The sequence below is a fragment of the Halyomorpha halys genome, unplaced genomic scaffold (genome assembly GCF_000696795.3).
Source record: "Halyomorpha halys isolate HHAL.00 unplaced genomic scaffold, Hhal_1.1 Scaffold199.1, whole genome shotgun sequence".
Classification (NCBI taxonomy): domain Eukaryota; kingdom Metazoa; phylum Arthropoda; class Insecta; order Hemiptera; family Pentatomidae; genus Halyomorpha; species Halyomorpha halys.
This window is the reverse complement of record NW_027112578.1, coordinates 618,871-642,395: the sequence shown is the minus strand read 5'-3', so window position 1 is coordinate 642,395 and position 23,525 is coordinate 618,871. Positions and strand designations below refer to the sequence as shown.

The 23,525-nt window shown below is 33.1% G+C and overlaps 1 protein-coding gene across 1 annotated transcript in view; it reads right to left on the bottom strand.

The window, feature by feature from the left end:
• The window catches only part of LOC106679376 (extracellular serine/threonine protein CG31145), a 315,704-nt gene that overhangs the window by 6,999 nt on the left and 285,180 nt on the right, over positions 1 to 23,525 (bottom strand). Inside the window, exons 7-11 of the mRNA XM_067050372.1 lie at positions 15,454 to 15,578; positions 6,831 to 6,909; positions 3,397 to 3,489; positions 2,670 to 2,792; positions 1,516 to 1,697 (exon numbers count right to left, since the gene is read on the bottom strand). Of these exons, the coding sequence (XP_066906473.1) occupies positions 1,516 to 1,697; positions 2,670 to 2,792; positions 3,397 to 3,489; positions 6,831 to 6,909; positions 15,454 to 15,578 (602 nt within the window). The remainder of the gene's footprint in view (positions 1 to 1,515; positions 1,698 to 2,669; positions 2,793 to 3,396; positions 3,490 to 6,830; positions 6,910 to 15,453; positions 15,579 to 23,525) is intronic.

The window sequence follows — 23,525 nt, the reverse complement described above, 5'->3', positions numbered from 1 at the left end:
TGTAGACGTACAAAACAAAACAAAATTTGTTATATTGCTTAAAGCAGTTAGCAATATAAATATATAAAGTAGCAATACCTGTACCTAGTATAGGTAGGTCTTATTATGTACCTTTTTTTTATTATTTACTTTCTTTTAGAATTAATTGTCTTTAATTCACTTATAGGCCGAATTATCTGAAACCCAGCTTTATTGCAAATCTAATTCTAGTGATTATAAATCTGATAGTGATTTAAAAAATCTACAATGTACACAGTCCCATTTAAATAGATTTAAAAACATATAAAAAAATCTTTTTAGATGGTGAAAAACCCTAAATGCTCCCTACTTTATCACAAATAAAACCATTCACAAAGACCTTAATGTTCCATTTGTAACCGATCTAGCCCGAACCAGATATCAATCCTTCCACTACATACTCCCTAACCACTCAAATCCATTAGTTTCTAATCTTGCTTCCTCTTTTATTCCGGACAATCCTCCGAGGTGTCTGAAAAGAAGATGGCCTCGAGACCTTATATTGTAAAAATGTTTTTAGAGTGCTACCATTGGGTAGTTTCTCTACATGCACAGTTGTAAATATCAATGAATAAATTTAAAAAAAAAAGATGGTGAAAAATAGAAATTTTTATTAAAAATCATAATTATATAATTTTTAATATTTTTTTCTAGGTTCTTTTAGCCCATGGAAACGAATGTGGAGCAGACTAATCATCCTACACGGATGTGGAACAAAAGAAATTTAAATCGGTAACTCCCCTCCCACTGCGTCCTCTCCTTCTAAGTATAAAGTAAATTTTCGTTTGAATTTAAAAAATTTTCAATCAGTTGATATTACACCTATTTCTTTTTTTCGTCAACTTCCACTATTGTGGATATTTTTAAAAAACGTTGACCAACTTCAATTTGCACTATTATTAGTGCAGAACTGCAACCTTGAGTTCCTGATACCTTACTGAAGTTTTAAAGTTAGTTAACTTTTCTTCCTTTAGCCTTGAGTGAAGTTCTGATTTTCCAGTGTTAGTTACTCCATTTGAGAATCAGGAGTATTTTTTTGAAAGTGAGATTATTAGACCTCACCAAAATTAATGTTATTGGTAATTAGAAATGGGGTGGAATTATAATTTGTTTAACCTGTTTTTGTAATAAAATATTAATTTTCCTAACAGTGAATGATCTAGAAGGAGTTAGTAAACAATAATAGAAAATATTGAAAAATGCCATTTTTAGCATTGTGAGATCTTCTAAATGGACATTAATCAGAATGTGATTTACTAAAACTAAAACTACCGGAACTGCAAACTATCCACTGGTTATATTAATTCAGCAGGTTAAAGCGAATTCTCCCTTTCATTCTTCAACAAAAAAAAGTATTCGGTATTTGTTGTTGTTTGTGTATGTTCAGTATTTTTTCTAAACGAGCAAATATGTTTCTAAAAATAATTTTTGAGCCAACTTGGCCTTCTCCTATGTTATGGCATTTCAAATTTAATATCGATCAAAAGTGCATCTTACCTTGTTCCCATTGTGCTTTCCTTCTCTTATGATATGATCGCCTCCAAGGATGTCTCCAAACTTTTCTCGGAGCCATTTCCTTTGAGGGAAGGAATGCAGCGAAAGAACCTTCTAACTTGTCGGGGTTGCCACATATAGCATGTGCCGTGTCACAATAATAACTACATTTGCCATGAAAACACCTAGGAATAAATAATAAATTAGTAATTTCGTAGTTATAAATAATTGAACATTAGTCTTTATTTTTTAATTGAAAGTTTCTCTATTTTTCAATCATTTCATTTAATCAAATATATCATATCAGCAGGTCTAAATATTATTCGTAAACATTTTATTAAATTTCTAAAATAATTCAATTTCGTTTTTTTGCAGTTCGAGTAGAGCTCATGACTTAAGTCTTATTAGAAACATACAAACTGGAGGTATTAGTATTTTTTTATTCTTAACAACAGTCTAATAACTTGATTTACTTTTTAGGTAAACATTAATTTGAGTTTTAAAAAACATATAGTTTTACGAATCTAAAAAGTGCATTGCTTAGTAACTTTCATGCTCCTGCTCTTATCACAAGCTGTTGTGAATGTTCCTATCTATTAAGCATGATCACTATTAATTAAGAATTAGTGGTAAAAATAATAATTAATATAAATCTTAACAAGCGTTTAATCCATTAAAGATGTATTTTTGTGATAATAGTATAACTATAGATAATTCGTATAATATGATTTAGATTTTAAAATAATTTAAATTTTGATAAATTAAATATAACCTTTATCTACTCAAAATACGACATTCTTCTAGGTAGATCAGAGTCAGTTATAACGGAACAAAAATAAACCTGTTTCATTTCACATTTCTTCAAGGAGATCGTTAAAGGACCAGGATACGTTTCTTAATTTGTTAAATAGCTATATATTTGTGAGTGTTTAAGTAGCAAACGCCATACTTTAATAGCCCTCTCAGAGAAATGTGAAATAAAAAACTATTAAGGAATTGGTACATTACCGGAATTGGTATTTACAGCTAGTATAGATCGATCGTGGCATCAGTTCAACATTCAAAGTAAGGTTTAAATCTTGAATTGTTTTGGAATAATGCTATTAATTTCTGCTAGCGTAATAAGAACGTAATAAAATATTGAAACTTCAACTTACTTATTATTGGAAGGAGAAATAAAAAACGTTTTCAGCAGCTCATCGTCGGCCACTTCATAAATCTCTGATGTTATATTCAGAATTCTTCCTGTAACAGGCATGGCTCTTCGAAATCCCAGTAACCTGCATGATAAAAAATAAGTAATAGGACCAAATAAAAACAACGTAATGGTGTCTACAACGATGATAGCTAGATTACAATTCTTCGATCAATAGATTACTTTTTTCAACAACTCAACGCTGATTTGAATGGTATTCTTAAATTTATTTTGTATTTTTATGATCATATATAAAATTTAAGTGAGTAATGATTGTATGATGGCACCATACTAATTCTTAATAAGTAACAGACTGCATTTTTTATAATGAAAATTATTGAATTATTGATTAATGCAATGAAAATTAATGAAATTATTGCATTATTGAAGTTTTGAGAAAACTCTATTCAATGTTTGACATTTGTATTTTTAAAAAACGCAACCGAATTTTCAAGATGTATCAGCTGTTGAAAAAATCTTAAAAAAAAAGAAAGATAGAAAAACATTTAAAAAGGCTTTAATTATGCTAGGTATCGAGCATACTATATCAACCAACTTCACTCCATTTTTAAACTGACCATACATTTATGTTTCCTCCAAAACATTTGATTAATTTTTATTCAATAAAACTTCACAATTCTCTATAAGGTACAGAAAGATTTATTATAAGCTTTAAGTATATTCATTACCTGTCTAGATGGAAAGTGGCTATTTCAGCTGTGTGCCTTTCGAAATCCGTAAAGTAGAAGTGGTTTGGTAGAGTCCCTTGTTCACGAGGGAATCTGCAGCAGAAGGATCCATTTATGAAATAAATGTTACAATAACTAACTAAGAGAAAAAAAGAGAAGTATCACGTTTAAATTTTTTTGTTCATTCATGCTTATCATTACTGTAGACAGCCAGGGAACGTGCTGGCAAAGGCACTGGACAACGTAATAAGGAGTAATAATTAGCGGGACCTTTTACTGTTTTCCTTGTACAGTTTTCAGTTAGGCGATGAGATACCTCATCCAGCAGCTTTTCGGCCTTCTACAGTACTCATAGGACATGTGGGTTATGTTTATACCTAGAATGGATTTGTGGAGTTAGTATGTTCGTGTGTTACCGTGAAACCATATATATTCGTTAATCGGTGGGATATTAAAATCTGTGCAAGTCTTTGGAATTTTGCCTATTCCACAATTTATAAAACATTGTTGTACCATTTACATATATATATCTACCATTTACATTATGATTTAATATATTATAAAGTTCAAGTATAAATTAGCAGATTGATATGGCTGTCATGTCCATATTGGAAGACGATGCGACTAATTAGGAGTTGAATCAGAGCTCACTTTTCATTAATTGAAAATTTTTCAGTTGACTATTGATACAATCCATGAATAGTCTTCAGTACTTTATAAGGAAGTACTGTTTCTAGAAAATCAGTAGTGTAGGGAAGTTTTTTGTTAAAGATCACGCTTATAGCAAAAGGGCTAACGAACTCATCCGATTGGTGGATTTAGCCGAATAAATAATTATCTGCTACGGCCCTTTATCCTGCACTGATGCAAGATCTATAATGTGGACCAAAACGTCTACTCATAATGAATTAAAGACACTATTTTTATTAGGATGTTCTAATATTTGATAAAGTTTATATGTTATGTGAAATATAAGATTGCCATTAATGAAACGAATCGTAAAATTCAGAAAGAAAACAGTTCATAACAATTGAATGAACAGTGTAAAGTTTTTGGTAAAGTCCAAAAATAACGATATTTTTACGAAGTTGGTAAGAAAACCTTAGGCCCTACAGAGCTCTAGAACTGCACCCAGGGGCCACGTTTATTGGCCAAGCACCCGGGAGACCAGTCCGTTGTTATAGGGTGTTTGTCTATCCCTCGCGTCAGTCTATCACTTGTCAATTCGAATAATATAATGTAGAATGGGAGAAGGTGTAACTGCTTACAAAATGAGAGATATGATAACTTTACTATCATTAGTTCATACTTCTTCTTTACTATTTAATTTCAATACTTCATAAATGGAATTATATGCTCTTTCTATGTAAAAATTAAATAGTAATGTCCGAATTCAGTCTAATTTTCTTATACTCCACACAATAATAGCCAAAATGATCAAAAATTATTTTTATTCTCTATGAGATTGTTATAAATAAAAAATAATGAAATAGACTAACATTTTCTACTCAATTAATATGGCATCAGTACCACAGAGTACTTTAGAAAAATTGTTATTTAATACTGAACATTGAATCAAAAGGAGAAATTAACAGTTGGTGGTGGTATAAGATTAGCCTCAGGGCTTCGCTATTAATCTCACGGCCAATGTTTCATTTCGCTCTCGGCTCTTACCAAATCCATCGCCAGATTTCCTTAGTTAATTAATCAGGCTTGCCGTGCATTTTTCGAATTATACCATTTACCCTTACTTCAACAACATTGACTCAGATTCATATTACTAATAATGAAAGAACAATCATTCTTCTAGCCTGTAGGCAATTCAACAGAAAGTATGTCTACATCAAGCCGCGATTATATGTTAATTTTTTTTTACCACTAAAATTATAATAATTTTAGGTGTAATGTTAACAAGAATTGGATAGCATAGGAATGCTTATAAGCCATAGCATTTTATTAAAACCATTCATTTAAAATATGATCTCTCAAAGTGTTTTTGTTAATGACATTATAGAGGATATGGAGGAACTAAAAAATTTGATCAGTCAAATTGACAATACTAAGAACGAATATTGGTGTTTAACTGAACAAGTGAAATGGATACAAATTATTTATTGTTGCTAACGAATTCCATATGTATATATTACACATTTTTAATTATAAATTGTCAGCAATAATTTCAAATTAAATTGGTTGATTTGAAATGGATTGACTCTGGTGTAAGGTTCCCAATGAGCCTGTAGTAATGGTTTAAGTTTACGTATACTGCACAACATCCAGCATCTCCAAAAAATTGTTTGTTAGAGAGATTATTGCCCTGTTTTCGAACCAAACCCCTTTTACTTTACTCTAAAATCCTCAGAGAACTTATCTTGTAAGTTAAGTAATGCATGTTGGTACTTTTTCTTTTCCACCCAGAACATAAAACAGAACCTTCATTCTTCTTTCCTAAACATTTTGGAGTCTTCGCAGTTTTCTACTTCAAATATTTGCTTCATTATTCATATCCAATACATGGTTGACGTTTTGGGTAAAGTCCTTCCCGTTCTAAAAAAAAAATCTTGCTATTTAACTTTTTCTTGATGTTCAATTATATAAAACTTTGGCTATTTTCTAGTCATGATCTAATATCCCCAGCAACTGTATAAAAAAATAGTCAAATGTATCTTAGACGATTAGGACAACAGGAAAAATCATATAATTAATAGTAACATTTTTCTGAGTATGGGAAACACTAATCCCGAAAAGTCAACGATAAAAACGACGTAAAAAACTAATAAAGCAAATATTGGAAGTGAAAAATAACTCTCTAATTTATACAAAACTTGATGTAATAACTCCAACTAACGGCTCGTTGAATTTTCGTGACAATAAAAAATAAGGCATACAACTAGATTTAGCACCGTCGTTTTTACCCTAATATATGATATTTTTATAGTTTAATTTCATCTTTAAAAAATAATGAGCCAACTGCGGGCTGAAAAAAAAAATAAGATGTGTGATTTAATTACAAAATAAAAAATACTTTCTGGTATGGATGGGCGTTGATGACCTCAGGGTTTTACGCCCTTAAGCCCCAGACAACAACAAACAACTTTCTGGTATGTGATTTAAATGGATCAAAACCAGGAAAACAGTCTTGCATTGCGGGTCAGGAATACACTCAGTTTAGCAGGCACAGATGTACTCCCCATAGGCTCTATACCTCTATAGTATTGTAATGTATTATTACAAGAAATGAGATTGCATCTAGTAGAAAATGAGACTAATAGAAAGTTAATATGAATTTTATTTTTATGGGAAACTCTGGATTAAGATTTTCAAAGAAACTCATTGTAAATTATACCTTTAATAATTGCTATGATTGATATAACTAACAGAGTAGTTTCAAATAATTAAAGTGGTTGGTAGATAAATAGTTAGATTATACCCACCTCATTGGTTTGAATAGAGCTTGAATTTTGGTGGCGTAGTCAATTACCAGTTTTAGCTGAGTTCCTCCAGCTTTCTGCTCTGAAATGAAATAAGTTCAATTTGTATTAATATTGATTAATTTCTTATTAGTAGGAAATACCTAACTTTAAAACAATAAAAGAAGTTCATTACATTCACACATATAATGTTTGGTATTCATAAAAGGACATTCAGTAAAAAAAGATACATAAATAAAGACAAATAATTATTTTAGCAAATGGTACGTTTATACAGGATAAATTAATCAAACATTCTCACCTAATTTCAAAATAAAACATTCTTACAAAAAAAACATGTGAATCAACTTTCAATTACAGCCATTCCAGTAATGAGCGGAGAGAAGTTCACCAGTACTTTATTCCTACTCGCCCATTTTCATTTAACGTGATATATAATTTTCTTAGAAGTCAACTGAAGGCTGTTTAAGGATAAATCAGTTACCCTCCAAAAGGACAAGGGGGGAGGGGAGAGGAGATTTTATCAGCATATTAAAATAACTCAAGTAAAAAAAACTAATCCTTTTTAAGTGGCACTAAACAATCTGATGAAAAAATCCACATCCTAGGTGGTCAGAGGATTGGTTATAGCAACTAGTGTTTAAAAAATGTAGCTTTAAAAAATATACGCAATAGTAAATAATATAATTATATTATGCACATTTCATTTCCAAAATTAAAAAAAAACTGAAATTAATAATGAAACAACAATTGAACATAAAAATATCAAGAGAGCTACGTGGCTCAATGCTCTAAACATTGGAGTTCCAGCATTTGCTTATCCTACCGTGGCATATCTACTAGCGCTTAAAAAAAAAAATGTAAACAGTAAGTGTTTATAATATTACTGCGCCATTTTTTTTTCATCACCCCATTGTCTTTACTATTCATCTCCATTTGAAATTAAAAAAAACATTATATTGTGCTTTTAGTGGCAGCCAACATCCCAATTTTTTTTTTTCGTACCCTCTATTGAAAATAAGGAATATTTAGGTACAATGATGTCAGTTGGAGTGTGCTGCCTTCTTCTACCAGTGGTATCATGCAAGATTCCCCCAACATCCCAACAAAAAAACAATTGTTTATGATAGGGTGTAGGTGCATGATAACTTTTTAAACAGACAACTATAGCGAGTAGGTTGATTGATGTACGACATGTCACAATCTCACAAGAGGAGATCATAACACAAAAAAAGGCAATCTTTATAATGCCACGTGGCAAAGGAAGGGCACCGGTTACATATGTATATATATAGATACATATTAACATTGTTAAAAAGTGCTTTTATTCGCCTTATGGTTTTCTAAAGTTGTTTTTATCTTTTCTTATTTACATAATTAATTTATTTTATTTTTAAATTTCCCTTTCCACATTTATTTACTTGAAGTAGACTTGTATTGAGTGTTTTCCACTCCTCAGTCCCCGCTATAGGTTTTACTTTTTCTTTATTTTTTCCATGAATCACAAACTGATGTTGAAGCTGTGCCTGTTTAATACAAATTCTTGAAAAACAGCTCTTTAATTCTCCATCACCTGCTTATCTTTGCATACCCGTTTCCTCAGACGAATCGATCGGGTGGACCGGTGCCTCTTCAATCAAGGCAGCTTCAATATTTGTTTAAAGTAATTTATAAACTACCAGAATCTCAAATATTTATTCTGTATGCAGGAATTTACCGTACTTTACTGAAGTCACTCTATAATGACGAAATGTATGAGAAGTTAGACTTAGTACTTGCTTCGATCGCGATGGAGAAGGAAGTTGTTATATTTACATTTTAATTTATGTCAAAATCGTGAGTTAGCCAATAAGTGTGTGCGAGGATAATCTCATCTTTTGATACATCAGCAACCTTAGTAGTGAAGGAGCCAGGTACATAAATCAGAACAGACATCTGCAAATAATTCTAAAAATTATTTTCTATCACACCTAACTCGGAAACGCATTTATGGCGGTTTTAAAACTCTTACTAATTATATAATAAATCTAATAATTGATCTAAGTGAAAAAATTATAATAAACAAATTAAAGGAAATTTAATCGTGCGTTGAATGAGTACCATCAAGAAGAAATTTGGTAAAGTGGTAAGGTCATAAGTCACCGGGCTCGGTTATTCTTTATTCCAATGGCTGCTTTGTTGAAGTCAATATACAACAACAATAGAACAGGTTGCTTATAACCATACCCCTTCACCAAATTATTAGTTAATCATTAAATGAATTATTTAATATCCTTTGATTTGTTTATTTATAACTTAGGATCCACCGTTTAAGACTTATAGGAGAAAACCGAAAGAAAGACCTACTCGAACTAAAATTTCTACTTTATTAATTATATATCAAACTAATTAGATGCTTATTAACCCCTTCAGGACTGCCAGAAACGCGTTTACGCTTTACGTTTTAATATGAAGTATATTTTTTGGCAAAATTTAAATATAAATTTCGTCTTTTTTTTTTACGACGGCTTACCGTTAACCGCGTACCAGTTAACCAAATTAATATATTATCGTACTCATTGGACACAGCATTTATTGTTGTTTAATTTCATATATTATCACTGTTTCGCTAGGATTCGCCGTTTAGGAGTTACAGGTGAAAAACAAAACATTTCATTTTTTTAAAATTTTATTTTATATCTTTCTACTGTAATTAAATTACATTTTAAGGAGTTTCTGTTATTTCTTTTACTAGCTTAGCTTGAGTATGTCTGACATAATTATTATTTACCGCGTGATGGGGTTCACCCGCTGTTGGAATAGTTAGTAAACTAAAACTAAAACTTGGTTCAATTATGGTAAAGATCTCATTTCCCAATAGTTGTAAGCTATCGATGAAATTTGTGTGCTGTGTGAAATCATTTCTTTAATTTTTACTATTGTTAGTTCAGCGTACATTTTGGAAGAAGAGAAGTCCTTTTTAAAATTTTCCTGAGCATGTCATTCTAAAATGACTGTAAACTTTTAAACGTAGAATGTTTAAACATAGGTGCTCCGTAAAGCAGTGCCGGCTTAATTATACTTTTGTTAATAATAAGTTTCAACTGAAGAGATAGGATCCTGGAGCCGAATAAGCTACGGAGCCTTATGCATTAGCTCACACCGATTTGAGTGTTTTTTTTAATCAAAATACTGAGCGATCATGATGATCTAAAGTTATGCCTAGATATGTCAAACTCTTTGAAATTTTGTTGGAACATCCATTCAGCTTAACGTTGGCTGAAGTTTCTCCAATCCTTTTTTAAAGGAAAAGATCCTTCGTTTTCTCAATATTAACTTCAACTTTTTTAGCTAGTCAATAATGCTTTGGCGTGGCACTGAGCTTGAGCTAGTGAACATGAATGATTGAGGCTGCTACTTGTGATAGCTGGGTCATCTGCTAATGCATTAAAAAAAATCATGACATAAAGTAACACTCCTGCTAAGTTGATTTTAGGAAATAAGTAACATCCCAGGCATGTAGCTACCTACCTCAAATACGTGATTTCAATAGAATTTTCCGTTTTTTGAGCTAAACTACTTATTTAAACTCAGACACACAAACACATACACAGACCTTTATTTTGTGAGTTAAAAGTAGTATTGAAAGTAGAGAAGTATATTAAGTAGAAATATTGTTTAGTATTATATATATATCATAAACAGGTAAGTGAAAGTAAAAATTACCACGAGGTTACAAAAAATATATACCTATTTTATTGGATATAATAATTGAAGTTGATATGATAAAAGCCCATGTTCTGTAGGAAGGAAGAAGCTTATTGAATGATTATCAGTGCTGCACTCTAATGGCCGGAATATGGTCCCGCTGCATAGCTTACATAATTTATTGCACCTTCTAAAAGCATGGCTAAATATTTTATCCGATCAATAATTTATAGTTCTCGGGCAGCATGTTCACATTCATGTTAACATCATGTTATAGTGGTAACGGTTTTTAGTTCGTTTTTGACTTAAATCGGCAGTAGGTCAATTCAATCAATAATGAAAAATTGTTGTGATAAATGTTAATTGTCAATTTAAGGTTGGCGTTGTATAGAATGAACATTAATTATTTAATGAGAAGAAGTAAAAAATAATTGGTCATTATTCCGTAAGAGAATTCATATAGAGGAATTTGTCAAATCTCAAATTGATACATATTTTCTGATATCTAACTCGAGATAGAATATTGTTACTATGTGAATATAGTTTTTTATAATTAAATAATAATGAGCTATATTTAGTAAAAACAAAAATGATTAAACCTGGAAGAGACTTGACCATTAAATACTCTTTAAATGTTACTCTTCGTGACTATGACTGGTAGGGAACCTTGACTAAATGTTGTGACCTATTGGATATAAAATATAAATGTGTATAAAATAACAAAAACAAAGGTTTCATTTCCCAATATTTTACTATTAATAAACTAAATGATATTAAAAACAAAAAAATAGCAAAACCAATAAAACAAAATAGCAAATGTAGATGTAGAAAGAAGTTTCATCAAGATAAAAACGTATTAATATTATGTCAGTGAATATTGAATGCTCATTCAACCAAATTAATTATCAGGGCGAATTTTTCAGTAAAAACAATGATTATCTCAAACCATTATACAAACAATCGAACATTTGACATTGGTGTCCAAAATTGATCAAGTATAAAGATAAAATGCCTTTTAGAATAAATTTTTCCTCATAATTTGATTTTTTTTCGAAGGAACGTGGAGACTAAGATGACCTTTAATTATGATGACGGATTCTTAAGGAAAATTGAATGCTGAAAATATGTCGCCTAAAACGTGTCTGACAAAGCGTGAGATCAAAGAAAGTGCTGTTAGGTATGAGTTAGTCTTATTATCTGATTTAATACCAGAATTCATAAAATAAAATTCCCTCGTGCCAATGAAAATGCTCGAATTAGGAGCACTGAGGAAGAATTGGAAATGAGGAAATAACCAATGCCTCAAGAGATAGAGCAAATGCCATCGTTATGGTCCAGCGAAAGTCAATTACAAAAATTACAAGATTGTCGATGTTAGAGGGAGGAAGTAAACAGGTATACTGTGATACAATGTGTATATACCATTCAGATATTATTTCTCGTTACATTCGGGCGCCCCCGGGGGGCAGCTGGATAAAATAACCTGAAATTCGGTATTTAGGGTTCTTTTATAGGTACAGAGAGTCGATTTGGTGGACATTTAAATAAACTTTAAATTTACTTTTCCTGAGGCTCATTTTATGATAATCAATGGGAATTTAGAGGTCTAAAGATCTAAATTTCTGAAGCTAGAAATCTACAATTTTATTTCTTTTATTCTATACGTGCAATGTGTAAGAATTTAAGGAGCAAGGCTTGTTAATTGATTTATTTACGATACACAAGGTTAAACAAAATTTTTAAAAACTAAAAAATGAATTTTTAAACGATTTAATTCAATTACCCTTTCATAGAAAAATGACAATAAAATTGGGAATGTTTTGAGTTTTTGATCTATCCTAATGACTGACAGCTGGAGTTGGACCAAACCTGTATGCAAAAAAAACAGCAATCAAGTGTCCACCAGCCAGCCCAATCAACCCCTACAACAACCCTCTACAATTTTACAGGCACACGCCTAATGTATTTATAAAAGGATAGAATTCTTTTATTTTTTTTTTAATTCAGGCGGCTCAAATTTCTATATAATTTATTTTCGGTAAAAAACAGTTTTATGAGAATCAATACTCAACTTAGCGAATCAATTTGAAATTTAACACTCCTAACTTTATAACCTTAACCACTATATCAGAAACTTTAATAAAGATTACCACTGATTTTTGACTTGTGATAAGTGTACCTCTGAAGAACGCTCAGATAAACTATTGAGAAGTAAAATCCGCTGAAGAGAGGTTTTGATATTATATTTTTGATTAATAATTGAGAAAGTCATTGTTTCTTAAAATTAGGATAATCAAACAAATAGGGCATTTCCAAGAAGTTTTATTTTTTCCTTCTATTAATACTAAACAAAAGGCTCAGCTTGGGACAAGAAATTGAATTTCTGGATGTAGTCATGAAATCAATAGAGCTTTGATTAGTTGATTTTCATTGTACAACCTTTAGTGATTAAAAAGTAAAAAAAAAAAACCTGCATCGCTACAAGCCATGATGTGCCAATGGTTCAAGTACTTTACAAGGAAGTACTTCCCAAACAACGGTTGCACAATGAGGTGATTTGTTCAGGATCATCCCCAACCCCCAGATTTTACCTCAGTTAATGGCATCTACTTTATAAAGGGTGAAATATCATAATTTGAACCCGGCTTCTGGAGTTATCAGCACTTCACTCGCTGTGGTACCGAGCTCCATTTATTTATTTAAACCAGTCAAATTCTAATCAGCTATTTTCTTCTGCTTGTTTAATGTTGAGATGGTTATTAGTAGCTCAACTTAGTAACTTATTGGAGACTGAAATAGACAAAATTAATAATGAAATTATAATGACTGTAAGACATCTATAAATGGAGAAGCTGCAATATCTAGCTGCATGCCCCCCCTGCATGCTCCTCCTCCGACAGCGTGGAACCGTGTATGGACGACTAAGCCGCCGCATTTAACGTGATTGATTAATCAATTAGCTATTGGAGCCTGATGACCACAGGTTGTGGTCTCATCCTACCCTAATGGTATATACCACTCTACCCTCCTTGACTACTAATTTAGTATTGATTCGATAAGGATCATTCTAGTTATCCCTCAGATTACAGCTAACACTCAAAGTAATTAAAACGAATTAGCATTTTTTTCATATTATTTCCTCAATTTGATATAAATCCCGTTCTACATCTGTTTAAATGACTTCAAACTATCACCTATACGCTGATAACTGATAGATTTATCTTTCTTTTCGTCAATCCAAATTCTAACTTGCTAAGAACAAACTCCAAAGAAATCTTTAAAGAATTAGTGGACAATCAGCATTATAAGTGTAATAAATAGTATTTATATTCTATTTTAACCTCTTTTTCTTCAAAATCCAAAGTGAATGTAATTGTAAAGAAATCAATTTCTATCTTTCTGTTATAGCTAATTTGAGAACAACTCTCCAATTGAGTACTGTTTTTCCGTTTAAAACCTTTGTGTCATATTCCATCCATCCAGTAACCAGAAATGGTTACTTTTCTGTAGGGATCCTCATCCCGTTCAATTTCGATGTTAAGGCAGTTCTACCATTCCCGTCTTCTTACTAACGCAATCTCCCTTACTTGGATACAATGGGATCTCTGCTGAAGTTTAAATCAGACTTAAAGGACTAATGAATTGTTTTCTTTCATATATTTTCGTGATTATAGAGATATTTGCATTGTATAGTACTACTCTTTGGGTCAAAGTGTCTTTTCGCTACAAGTACTTTTTTGCTTCCCTAAAATGTCATTGTATAATCTCATCGCTCTTCTTGGATATATATTCCAACTTGTTCAGTTGCAAACCGAAATTCAATCCAGTGATTCTTGAGTTTTATAAAACAACCCGTAATTTTTTTGCATTTGGCTAAACCTCCATTAACTAGCTTTACTATCGTAGAGCTCTTGTGGGCTGCGCGCATCCCACAACTTTTGCTTACCACCCTCCTTTGAGTAATAATCAATTCCTCCAGACGGGGAGCTAATGAAATATTTGAATTCACTTTGTAGGCTAGTAATTCGGATTTAGGGGATCTTAAAATGTTCATTTCAGCTGAAAAGTGAATATAATTTTTTTTCTAATCCTAATACTTCCCTTTAAATAAAAAATAGTAGAGCTAAGAAAGATGTAAATGAACAAAAGAATAATATAAACCTAGACGACATATCTGTAGCATTCCACTTTCTTAACAATTGTAGATGTTATAATCAGAAAAGTAAATATAAGTATTTTATTATATTATGAAAGGTTATGTTCAATACAAATATTTATAACTGAATCAATATATTCAATTCAAATATAACCTTTTTATCATGGTCAATAATCTGTCTACAATTAAAGTGGTATGAAATCATAAACACTAATGGATTGTAGAAAATAACAATCTATAAGTACAGATCAAACCTTGCTCCGTTCACTTGTAACAACTTCTTTCAACAGTTTTAAAAATACTCGTATCTCATTAATTAATTAATGAGACAAATCCTTATGGTGAGAGGATCAAGTAAACACCTGTAATTTTGATTATATCCCATTCTCAGTACTAAAGGTATACAAAGAATTTTCAAGTTATTTTTAATGAAATATTTGACATACAGAACACATCATAATGAATCAACATCTAACAGTATTATTGATTTGTTAACAAAAAAAAATTAGGAATCTATTTTCTATTGAATTTTTAGATTATGGTAAAATTGATACAGGATGCAAAATACTTCCATGACAGAAATAAAAGGCCTTCTCAAAGTGCCAATCTTTGAAGGAAATTTGTAATTCACACACAATCATAAACATATTTATTTATATAGGTATACACGCACACATTACATCAGTTTGGTTTTGGTAGTTTCGCTTACGTTATCATTTTTTAGTGAAAAAATTCACTGTTGTTTGCACATTTTTATAAAATAATAATGATAAAATTACTAACCAACATGTACTATTTTTGTTGAAGCAAGTTCATTAAGAAGTTGAGGAACGATGGGATCATTTTCACGGTATAAATCCAACTTTGAGATCCCATAATGAAAGTAATCCAAAACAGTCATATTTCTCCTGAAAAAACAAACAAAAAATTACATTAAATTAACTAGTAATTTTTTTGTATACATGAATGGAAGCAATGAAACAAAACATTACATTCAATTAACTAGTAATTTTTTTAAAATTTGTAATTTGTGTTTTGTGTGAAGCCAAAAAATGGCTTCTGTGCCTTAGTGTACATTACTACATTACTTGCTTTATAAAATCCTTTGATACTTTAAATCATGCGACAGCTTTTTCAATTTTACTGGTCATAAATTACAACCCTTTCTTTCTGATTACCCAACCCTTTCCGAATAATTTCCTGAACCAAGTTTTCACCCAGTTTACCCAATGCCTGTAGTCCCAAAGAAAATGCCATTTTGCCGGGCCAGTGCCTCATTTAACTTTATCCTTTTATAGTATTATGAATACTCTCATGCACTATACATTGTATAACAAAATTGTCTTGAGTTTGTGTCCAAATAAAAATATTACGATTTTTGACTGATGTCCTCTGCATTTATGTATGAACGGACAAGTACATGCACAACTTAATATAAAAGGGTATAGACAACGCTTTGTTCAAGTAATTAGGATATCAGGAATGGACTGATGGTTCAAGATAGGTTGAGATATCCCGGATTTCTTCCTTGGGCAAATAAAGTGAGCTATTAGAGAGTCTATGGACCTATTAGGGTGGTTAATGTCAGAATCTTTGTGCACCTCAAGTGATAATTTATTGAACTTTCAACATGATCAACGCATTATAAACAATAATTGTGCTCAACTAGCGGAATCACCAATGTTTTGTGGACATGTCAGATGAATTTTCTTCAACTTACAATTTATTATTTTTTTCTTCATGGCCTTAGACTCAAGAAATTAATTTATAATGATATCTTCTGAAGTACGTTGAAGAGCTTTTTTTCATTCTTACTTTTTCAGCATTTACAACAAAATATTTGTGGGAGAAAAATGGATGCATATTGGGCCACTAAAGGCTGAGATAACTTAGCAATTACTGTTTATCTATAGGGAAGAACTTTAAATCGTTCAGGTAAAGTCTGTGTTTGGTCATCGTTATTTATAGATAATTATAGGGTTAATTCCTTTATATAATGCCAGCGGATATAAGAATTGAAACGTTTCACACGAAAAACGTAATGAGTTTGAATTAGTTTCTAGTCATTAGCGGACAATAAAACTAATATACCCAATGCAAGAATAGTAATATATTATTAATATGAGTTTTATACTGCTCTTAATATAATCCGAGGAAAGAAAGCAAAGCTTTTCATTATTAAGTTTTATTGAAATTGATCTAATTTATATACTTCTGACTCCCACCACGATGGATCAATTGCATCAATAAAATGAGGTGATATAAATGCAATCACTGCGCTTGCAATTCACATTTGATAGTCCATTAAAATGAAGATTCGTAGTGCAGAAGGGCAACAAATATAGCGAGCTAATGAAGATATAAACATCATTAGTACTAACGGCTTCACCAGGGGACCGATTTCACTTTATTAAGCACATTCACAAATCAAGCACGACCCTAATGCGTTTTATAATTCTTTAAGGACGGCCATAATTCATAATACTTTTAGTTAAGAAAAGTTTTAAGTGTTTGTTATTTTGTTTATGGCTTTAATATTAACACATACTACCATATTTTGAAGGAATTTACTTAAATAATGGATTTTTTCTAAGGCTGTAAGAGATGAATTCATTTTCAACATGAATAATAACGCAATCAAATTTACTGAATTATTTTTTTCAATTTCAACCAGATTTAAAAGCTATAAAACATTAGACTAAGATTAATTTGTTACGCGTACCAAAAGTATATTTGATAATGTAGTAAGCTTCTAAGGGATGATCTTTGTGGACTTGGTACTTTGACTTTATTGACTATTATGCTTCCTCTGAACCTGTCGCAGGGTAACACCCAAGCCCTGAGTGATATAGATGAGCCTCCCGGGCAATATTTTCGCCTTAGCATGTTAGAATAAAATTGACACTGGCAACGGGCTCGATCGAGGCCGCTGAAGCCAAGCGATTTCAAGTTCAACCTGGAGTCTGCAGTGGTGCCGGATTGGACTTGTGGTGTCAGAAAGTAAAATAAAAAAAGTGATTTTTTTTAAAAAAGAAAAGATTTTTGTGACAAATTCTTTGAAACACATTTCTCTCAAATTAAGGACGTCAGTTTGACTTTCGATTTTTGTGTAACACTTCTATAATTTTCGTTAAAAAAGGTAGTAATTGTAAAAAAAAATGCAAATACAGTAAATCCATTTTATCTAACAGCTCCTTCCCGCGGAAACCCTTCCCTACACCAATATTTAAATGGGAACAAGAGGTATAGGAATTCAGCGTTCTCAGTACTGGGACCGTTGCTCTTTGTTATCTTCACGGTGTCGATTGTGTCCCTGGAACATAAGGAAGCAGTGGTGGCAGCTTATGCTGATGAGATAGGTGTCTACGCCTCTAGCGCCAGGCCTAAACGGGCTCTCGCCCTTGCCCAGGAAGCCTCTGCCACCATAGTAGATGCTCTGAAGAAAGATGGCTTAAAGGTGAACCCTGCTAAGACTGACGCTATAGTCATGTCATTCCAGAAAGGGAAAAAGAGCTGCCTGCCCCAGAGATTTGTAGTAGACGAACAGGGCCGAAAAATCTCCAATTCCATCCTATACCTTGGTGTGACTCTAGACCGTCATCTTACTTTCTCCCATCACGCCAAAGAGAGACTCAAGATAGCCCGTCTAAAATCCTATAGGTTGCACCACCTGCTCACATCTCCTCAACTCTCGCTACGCCTTAAACTACAGATTTATAAATCCATTATAAGACCTACACTGCTCCACGGCGCTCCTCTTATGAGACACCTTTACAGCACAACAATAAATCGACTACAGGGCTTCCAGGGATCTGTCCTCCATAAGATCGTCCGGGGAACCACGCTCCAGAGGGCCAAAAACGGAGTTATACGTGAAGAGCTCCAACTCCCTACTGTGCCGGAGTATATAGGCCGACGGCACATCAAATTCTTTGATGGGCTGAAGGCCTGCTGCAACCCACTTTTCAGGGAGATCGTCCCTCCACCACGACCTGGGAGGTGGCAGAGCACGGTTCCCTTAGTCGACGTCCTCGACGAGGGAAGGCCTTAGACTCTTCAAGTCTGAGGTCTAAATTTTCACCATACAACCAGCGGAACGGCCCCTCCCCGTTCCAATAATCCACTAGCGTCAGACAACCATGTAACAACCTTCAATGGACCCCTCACCTAACCTTAGGCCAAACGGCAATCCAAGGTATCATTAACACCCAGATATACATATAGCATTCCTCCTATATGTATGTACCAGATATTCAATAACATCATTATATAGTAGGGTATGAAAAAAAAAAAAAAAAAAAAAAAAAAAAAAAAAAAAAAAAAAAATTCAGTGTTAACCAAACTGCAGAGCTTCCAGAATTCCCTCCTTCGGCGAATAATCAGAGGATCCACACTCCAACGGGCCAGGAAGAGAGTCATCAGTGAGGAGCACCAACTCCCTTCTGTGCCGTTATTCATAGGCCATAGTCACATCAAATTCTTTGATGGGCTGAAAGCGAGGCGATCTCTCGGAATAGGGCTGTGCCAATCCCCTATTCCGAGAGATCGCCGCCTCTCCACCGAAACCTGGGAGGTGGCACAGAACGGTCCCCTTGGTCGACGTCCTCGCCGAGGGAAGGACTTCTGGCTCTGCAGTCTGAGGTCATCCTTATCGCCCAGTGGAGTGGCCCTCCCCGTTCTTGTACCCCCGGACAGCGGCTCCTGGGCCAAAATTGTAACTCCCGCCCTCAGCGGACCTAGCCCAACCCCTTATGCCATACGGCAAAGGAAGGACACCATTATATATATATTTATATACATGTGTATATCAATATTGTTATCTATATATTTTCAATAAAGGAGGTCAGAAAAAAAAGGAATTCAGACACTTAGGCAACGGATACCACCCTAACAGGCACAAAGAGTAACATTTAAAGAGTATTTAATAATTTAGCCATTGATATAAGTAAGTAGGTACATATCTTAAACAGTGCATTTGAACAGTTACTTTGCAACATTGAAACACATATAATATATCCCAGTTAAAACTCAAATGTTTTTATGGAAGGTTCGAAACTGTGATTTTTTTGCTCTTAGTACTTATCAAGAAGAAATTATTTTATTTTATCATGACTATGAAAGAGAAAAAAAAATAAAGACAGATATGTTAAAACCTGCAATTAATATAGTACCAACTATGCAGGCTGATTTATTGGCTGGAGATGGTGTAAAATAATTAACAGGAAAGAGATACTTAAGGAGTAGCGTTAAATAGAATGTCAAAAATAAGGAGGCTAGGAGGAGCTGGGAGGGAATGGCTATGGAACAAAGGAATCCACTCCCGTCGGCCACTCATTAGTTCTCTTCTGGTCGACAATAGTTCCGCTCCAATCGGAAGAGTCATTTGTTTGGATGGAATGGTTTCCAAGGAGGACTGTTCTCAACAACTTGCGGGTAATTTTATTATCTCAAGTTAATAACTTATTGTACTTATCTCCAATAACTTATTGTATTGTATTAAGGTGAACACACCATTTGATTCCTTGTGGCTTTTTTCAGTCTCTTAAGACGAGGCTCAGTGTTTAGAAATCCCGAATATGTAAATGAAATAAGAAAAATTAGTTAAGAAAAAAGTTATTCGAAAATTTCTCAAACTCTGCAGTTTTATAGGGTAAAAAATTTTGAGTACTGTTAGGATGCTTTGTAATCTTTTTTTTCTTTTAAAAAGTTGGTAACACTGAGGGATAATAGGAGATCTTATGAACACTTCTAGAATCTGAAAAACACATCAATACTAAACTCAAATTTTAGTGTCTCTTCCTCTGAAATATGTTAATAAGAAATCACGTAAAGTGTGATGTGTCAATTATTCTTACTCAAATTTTATGTCGAAGGTGGTTTGGATCGGACGAACGTGTTCAAGTGGTATCTTGAGTGAAGGAAGGACGAATACTTATGATGAGTAAAGGAGTGGAAGACCTTCAAACATGACCGATGAGTTCATGCAAAAATCGAAGAAACTGATTATAAAGTCCGCTGATTGACACTAGATGAAATACCAGTGATGTTTCCCCAAATTTCCAGATTTTTGTTATATAATTGTAGAAACATTGCAGATATCGAACAGTGCGCTCAATATTTGCTGCAAACAACTGACATTAGCGCTCGGGAGTTCTTTCCGATTTGAATTGGAAGGTGAGGATTATCTGAGCTCTATTGTGACTGGTGATGAAACCTGGGTGGTCCATTATACCCCTGAGAAAAAAAGAGGGTCATCATAATGGCAGCACATTGGTTCTCCATCTGTAAAAATTCAAAACCTCCGTTTCGGGACCAAAAAGATCATTTTGTGCCTCATGGGAAGAGAATTACAGCAATACGATACTCTAAGACTCTACAAAAACTCAAAAGAGTAATTCAAAACATACGGAGAAGAATGTTGTCAAAGGATGTTTGTTGATGCAAGATTGAAGTCTGAGTGGGTTCTCCCAGATAACTGGGTCCCACAGATTCTAATAGGACACGGAGGGTTTCGGAAGTAGCTGCAGACCTTCGGAAAGAACGTTGAAATTTCCTAGTGTCCAACCTGTGGAGTCTGTGCAAGAGCAGAACCATTGGCCATTGAAGGACAACGAGCCAGGTTGTAGAGAAATACCGGGATATTTACCCTTGCCGAGTTAGACTTCCCCCGTTTGATGAAAGAAGAGAACTATCCCTACTTCAGGAAATTCATCCAGGGTGGAAGGAAGTGTGCCCAACCACCAGGCTTAAGAGGTAACCGGAAGCCGTAAGGCGCTTATCCAAGCGCTGGACTTTGACCTTATGCTTTGTAAACATCAATGTACCGTAAAATTAAAACCTTATAAACCATGTTAGGATAAGATAAATTATTGATTATTGGCAGGAGTGGCATGCGCAAACGCGCACTACCCCACTGCTGCCGCGCCCCGTATGCCAGAAATGGCGAGGAACGAGGCAAAAGTAATTCTTGTACAACCCACGCTCCCATTCGGCCAAAGCCACCAAGACGCTTTTGAATTCATTTGATTGGGACCTATTGCACCACCCTACATATGTACTTCACATGGTGCCTTCAGATATTAATGTTTTCACCTTTCTGAAGAAACACATGAGTTGAAAAAATGTCGAACCGATGAGGTGAGTGAAACAAGAGGTCTTGAAGGAGATGGGGAGGGCATGGAAAAGCTTGTTCTACGGCTTACAACCAGCATAAAGCGGAAAGGTGATTTCGTGAAAAAAATAAATAACATATATACCAACAATATCCAGTATTTTTATCTTAGAAAATACTCTAAATTGAGTACTCGTACTTTTTGAACATGCTTTGGACTATATACATATGTATAATATAAATGTATTAACTCTTTTTTTCTCAAGTCTTCTATTGAAGAATTAATATAGTCCCACAGTGAAAATGTCAAAATTTGTTTTCCAGAGTCACCGCTAAACAAATATTGGCTGTCTCATGTGGGAATCGAACTCATTATATTCTGAACCAGGCGTTCTGAGATCCTTGCCTCGACGTACTCGCACATCACCTCTTCTATCTTAGATTAGCAACATAATTAAGGTGATGATAATTCCACACACTACGCAGATTGTTGTACCTAAAGATGTCCTCATCAGTCAAAACGGAGAAATATATGTGGTGAAGCAATAATCAGCCCTATTTTTAGTGTAACTAACCTTCAATTTGAATAAAGTTTGGATGCTCATTTGTTGTACATATTAAATTGTCGCTAGAAAAAATGAAGTAGGATTTTAATAATAAATAATGTTAAAGTAAAGAATAATTAATAAATATAAAACTTTATAGTGCAATAGAATAAACCGAATTTACTTTGTAGAAACGGTTATAGGTAAACAAATATTACTCATTTCCAAGTCCAGCCATGTTATCTTTTGTCGTGGCGTTTTTATTTTATCCTGTGATTAATTTATAATTCCGTTTGGCTATCTTAAATGTGAATTTATCTTTGTACTATTGAAGTGAAATGTCACTACTCTCAAACTCATAAATTTGGCACAGATTGTGTCAAGACAGATGATGTACCAAGTTGTTATTATGTAGTTGTTGTTATAACAGTCTAGGGGATATAACAAATTTTGGGGAGAAAAATTGCAGAATGATGATAGGTTATGAGAATTGATAAAATGGATCAGATCTCACTTTTTTCTCAAAATTTTAAAATATTGGAAGGAATTTTCCTATATAACTAAACGGTCTGAGCCAAAGCACCTTGGCTGTCTTTCAATATTTTTTTTTTTTCTCGTTAACTAATGTCGAATTCCCCAAATTTGGACTTCAAGTTTGGAAGAATTTCAAAAAGCATTTGTACAGATAACTTCACTGACAGTCCACTAATATGCTTAAGGAGATAATGTATTTTTTAAATTAAATTGTACAAAAATTTGGTAGAAAAAAGTAATCTCTTATATTAAGCTATGAAAAATATTTTCAACATCTAGACGAGAGGAGAGATAAGAAGAAGATTTCTGAGATAATGTTTTAAAGCAGAATGCAATTAGTAGAGCAGGTCATGCCAAGATCTTGGGGGATGCTTCCTCTTCCCCCAACAACCAGCGCAACCTTTTAATTAAATCTCGATGAACATCTCTCCGATAAAAGTATCATTTTCTTAAGAAATATTTTAATTCCCAGATGCAAAACTTCACAAAAACATTAAGATTGACAATGATACAGATTGGCTACTGTATTTTATACCTATTTCAATCGTATAATTGAAAAAAAAGTCTCATTAAAAATTAAATTTCCTTTACTAAGTATAGATAAGAGTTAATCATTGGAAGTATAATTATTTAAATTCGAATATATAATGACCTAACCGAGACAT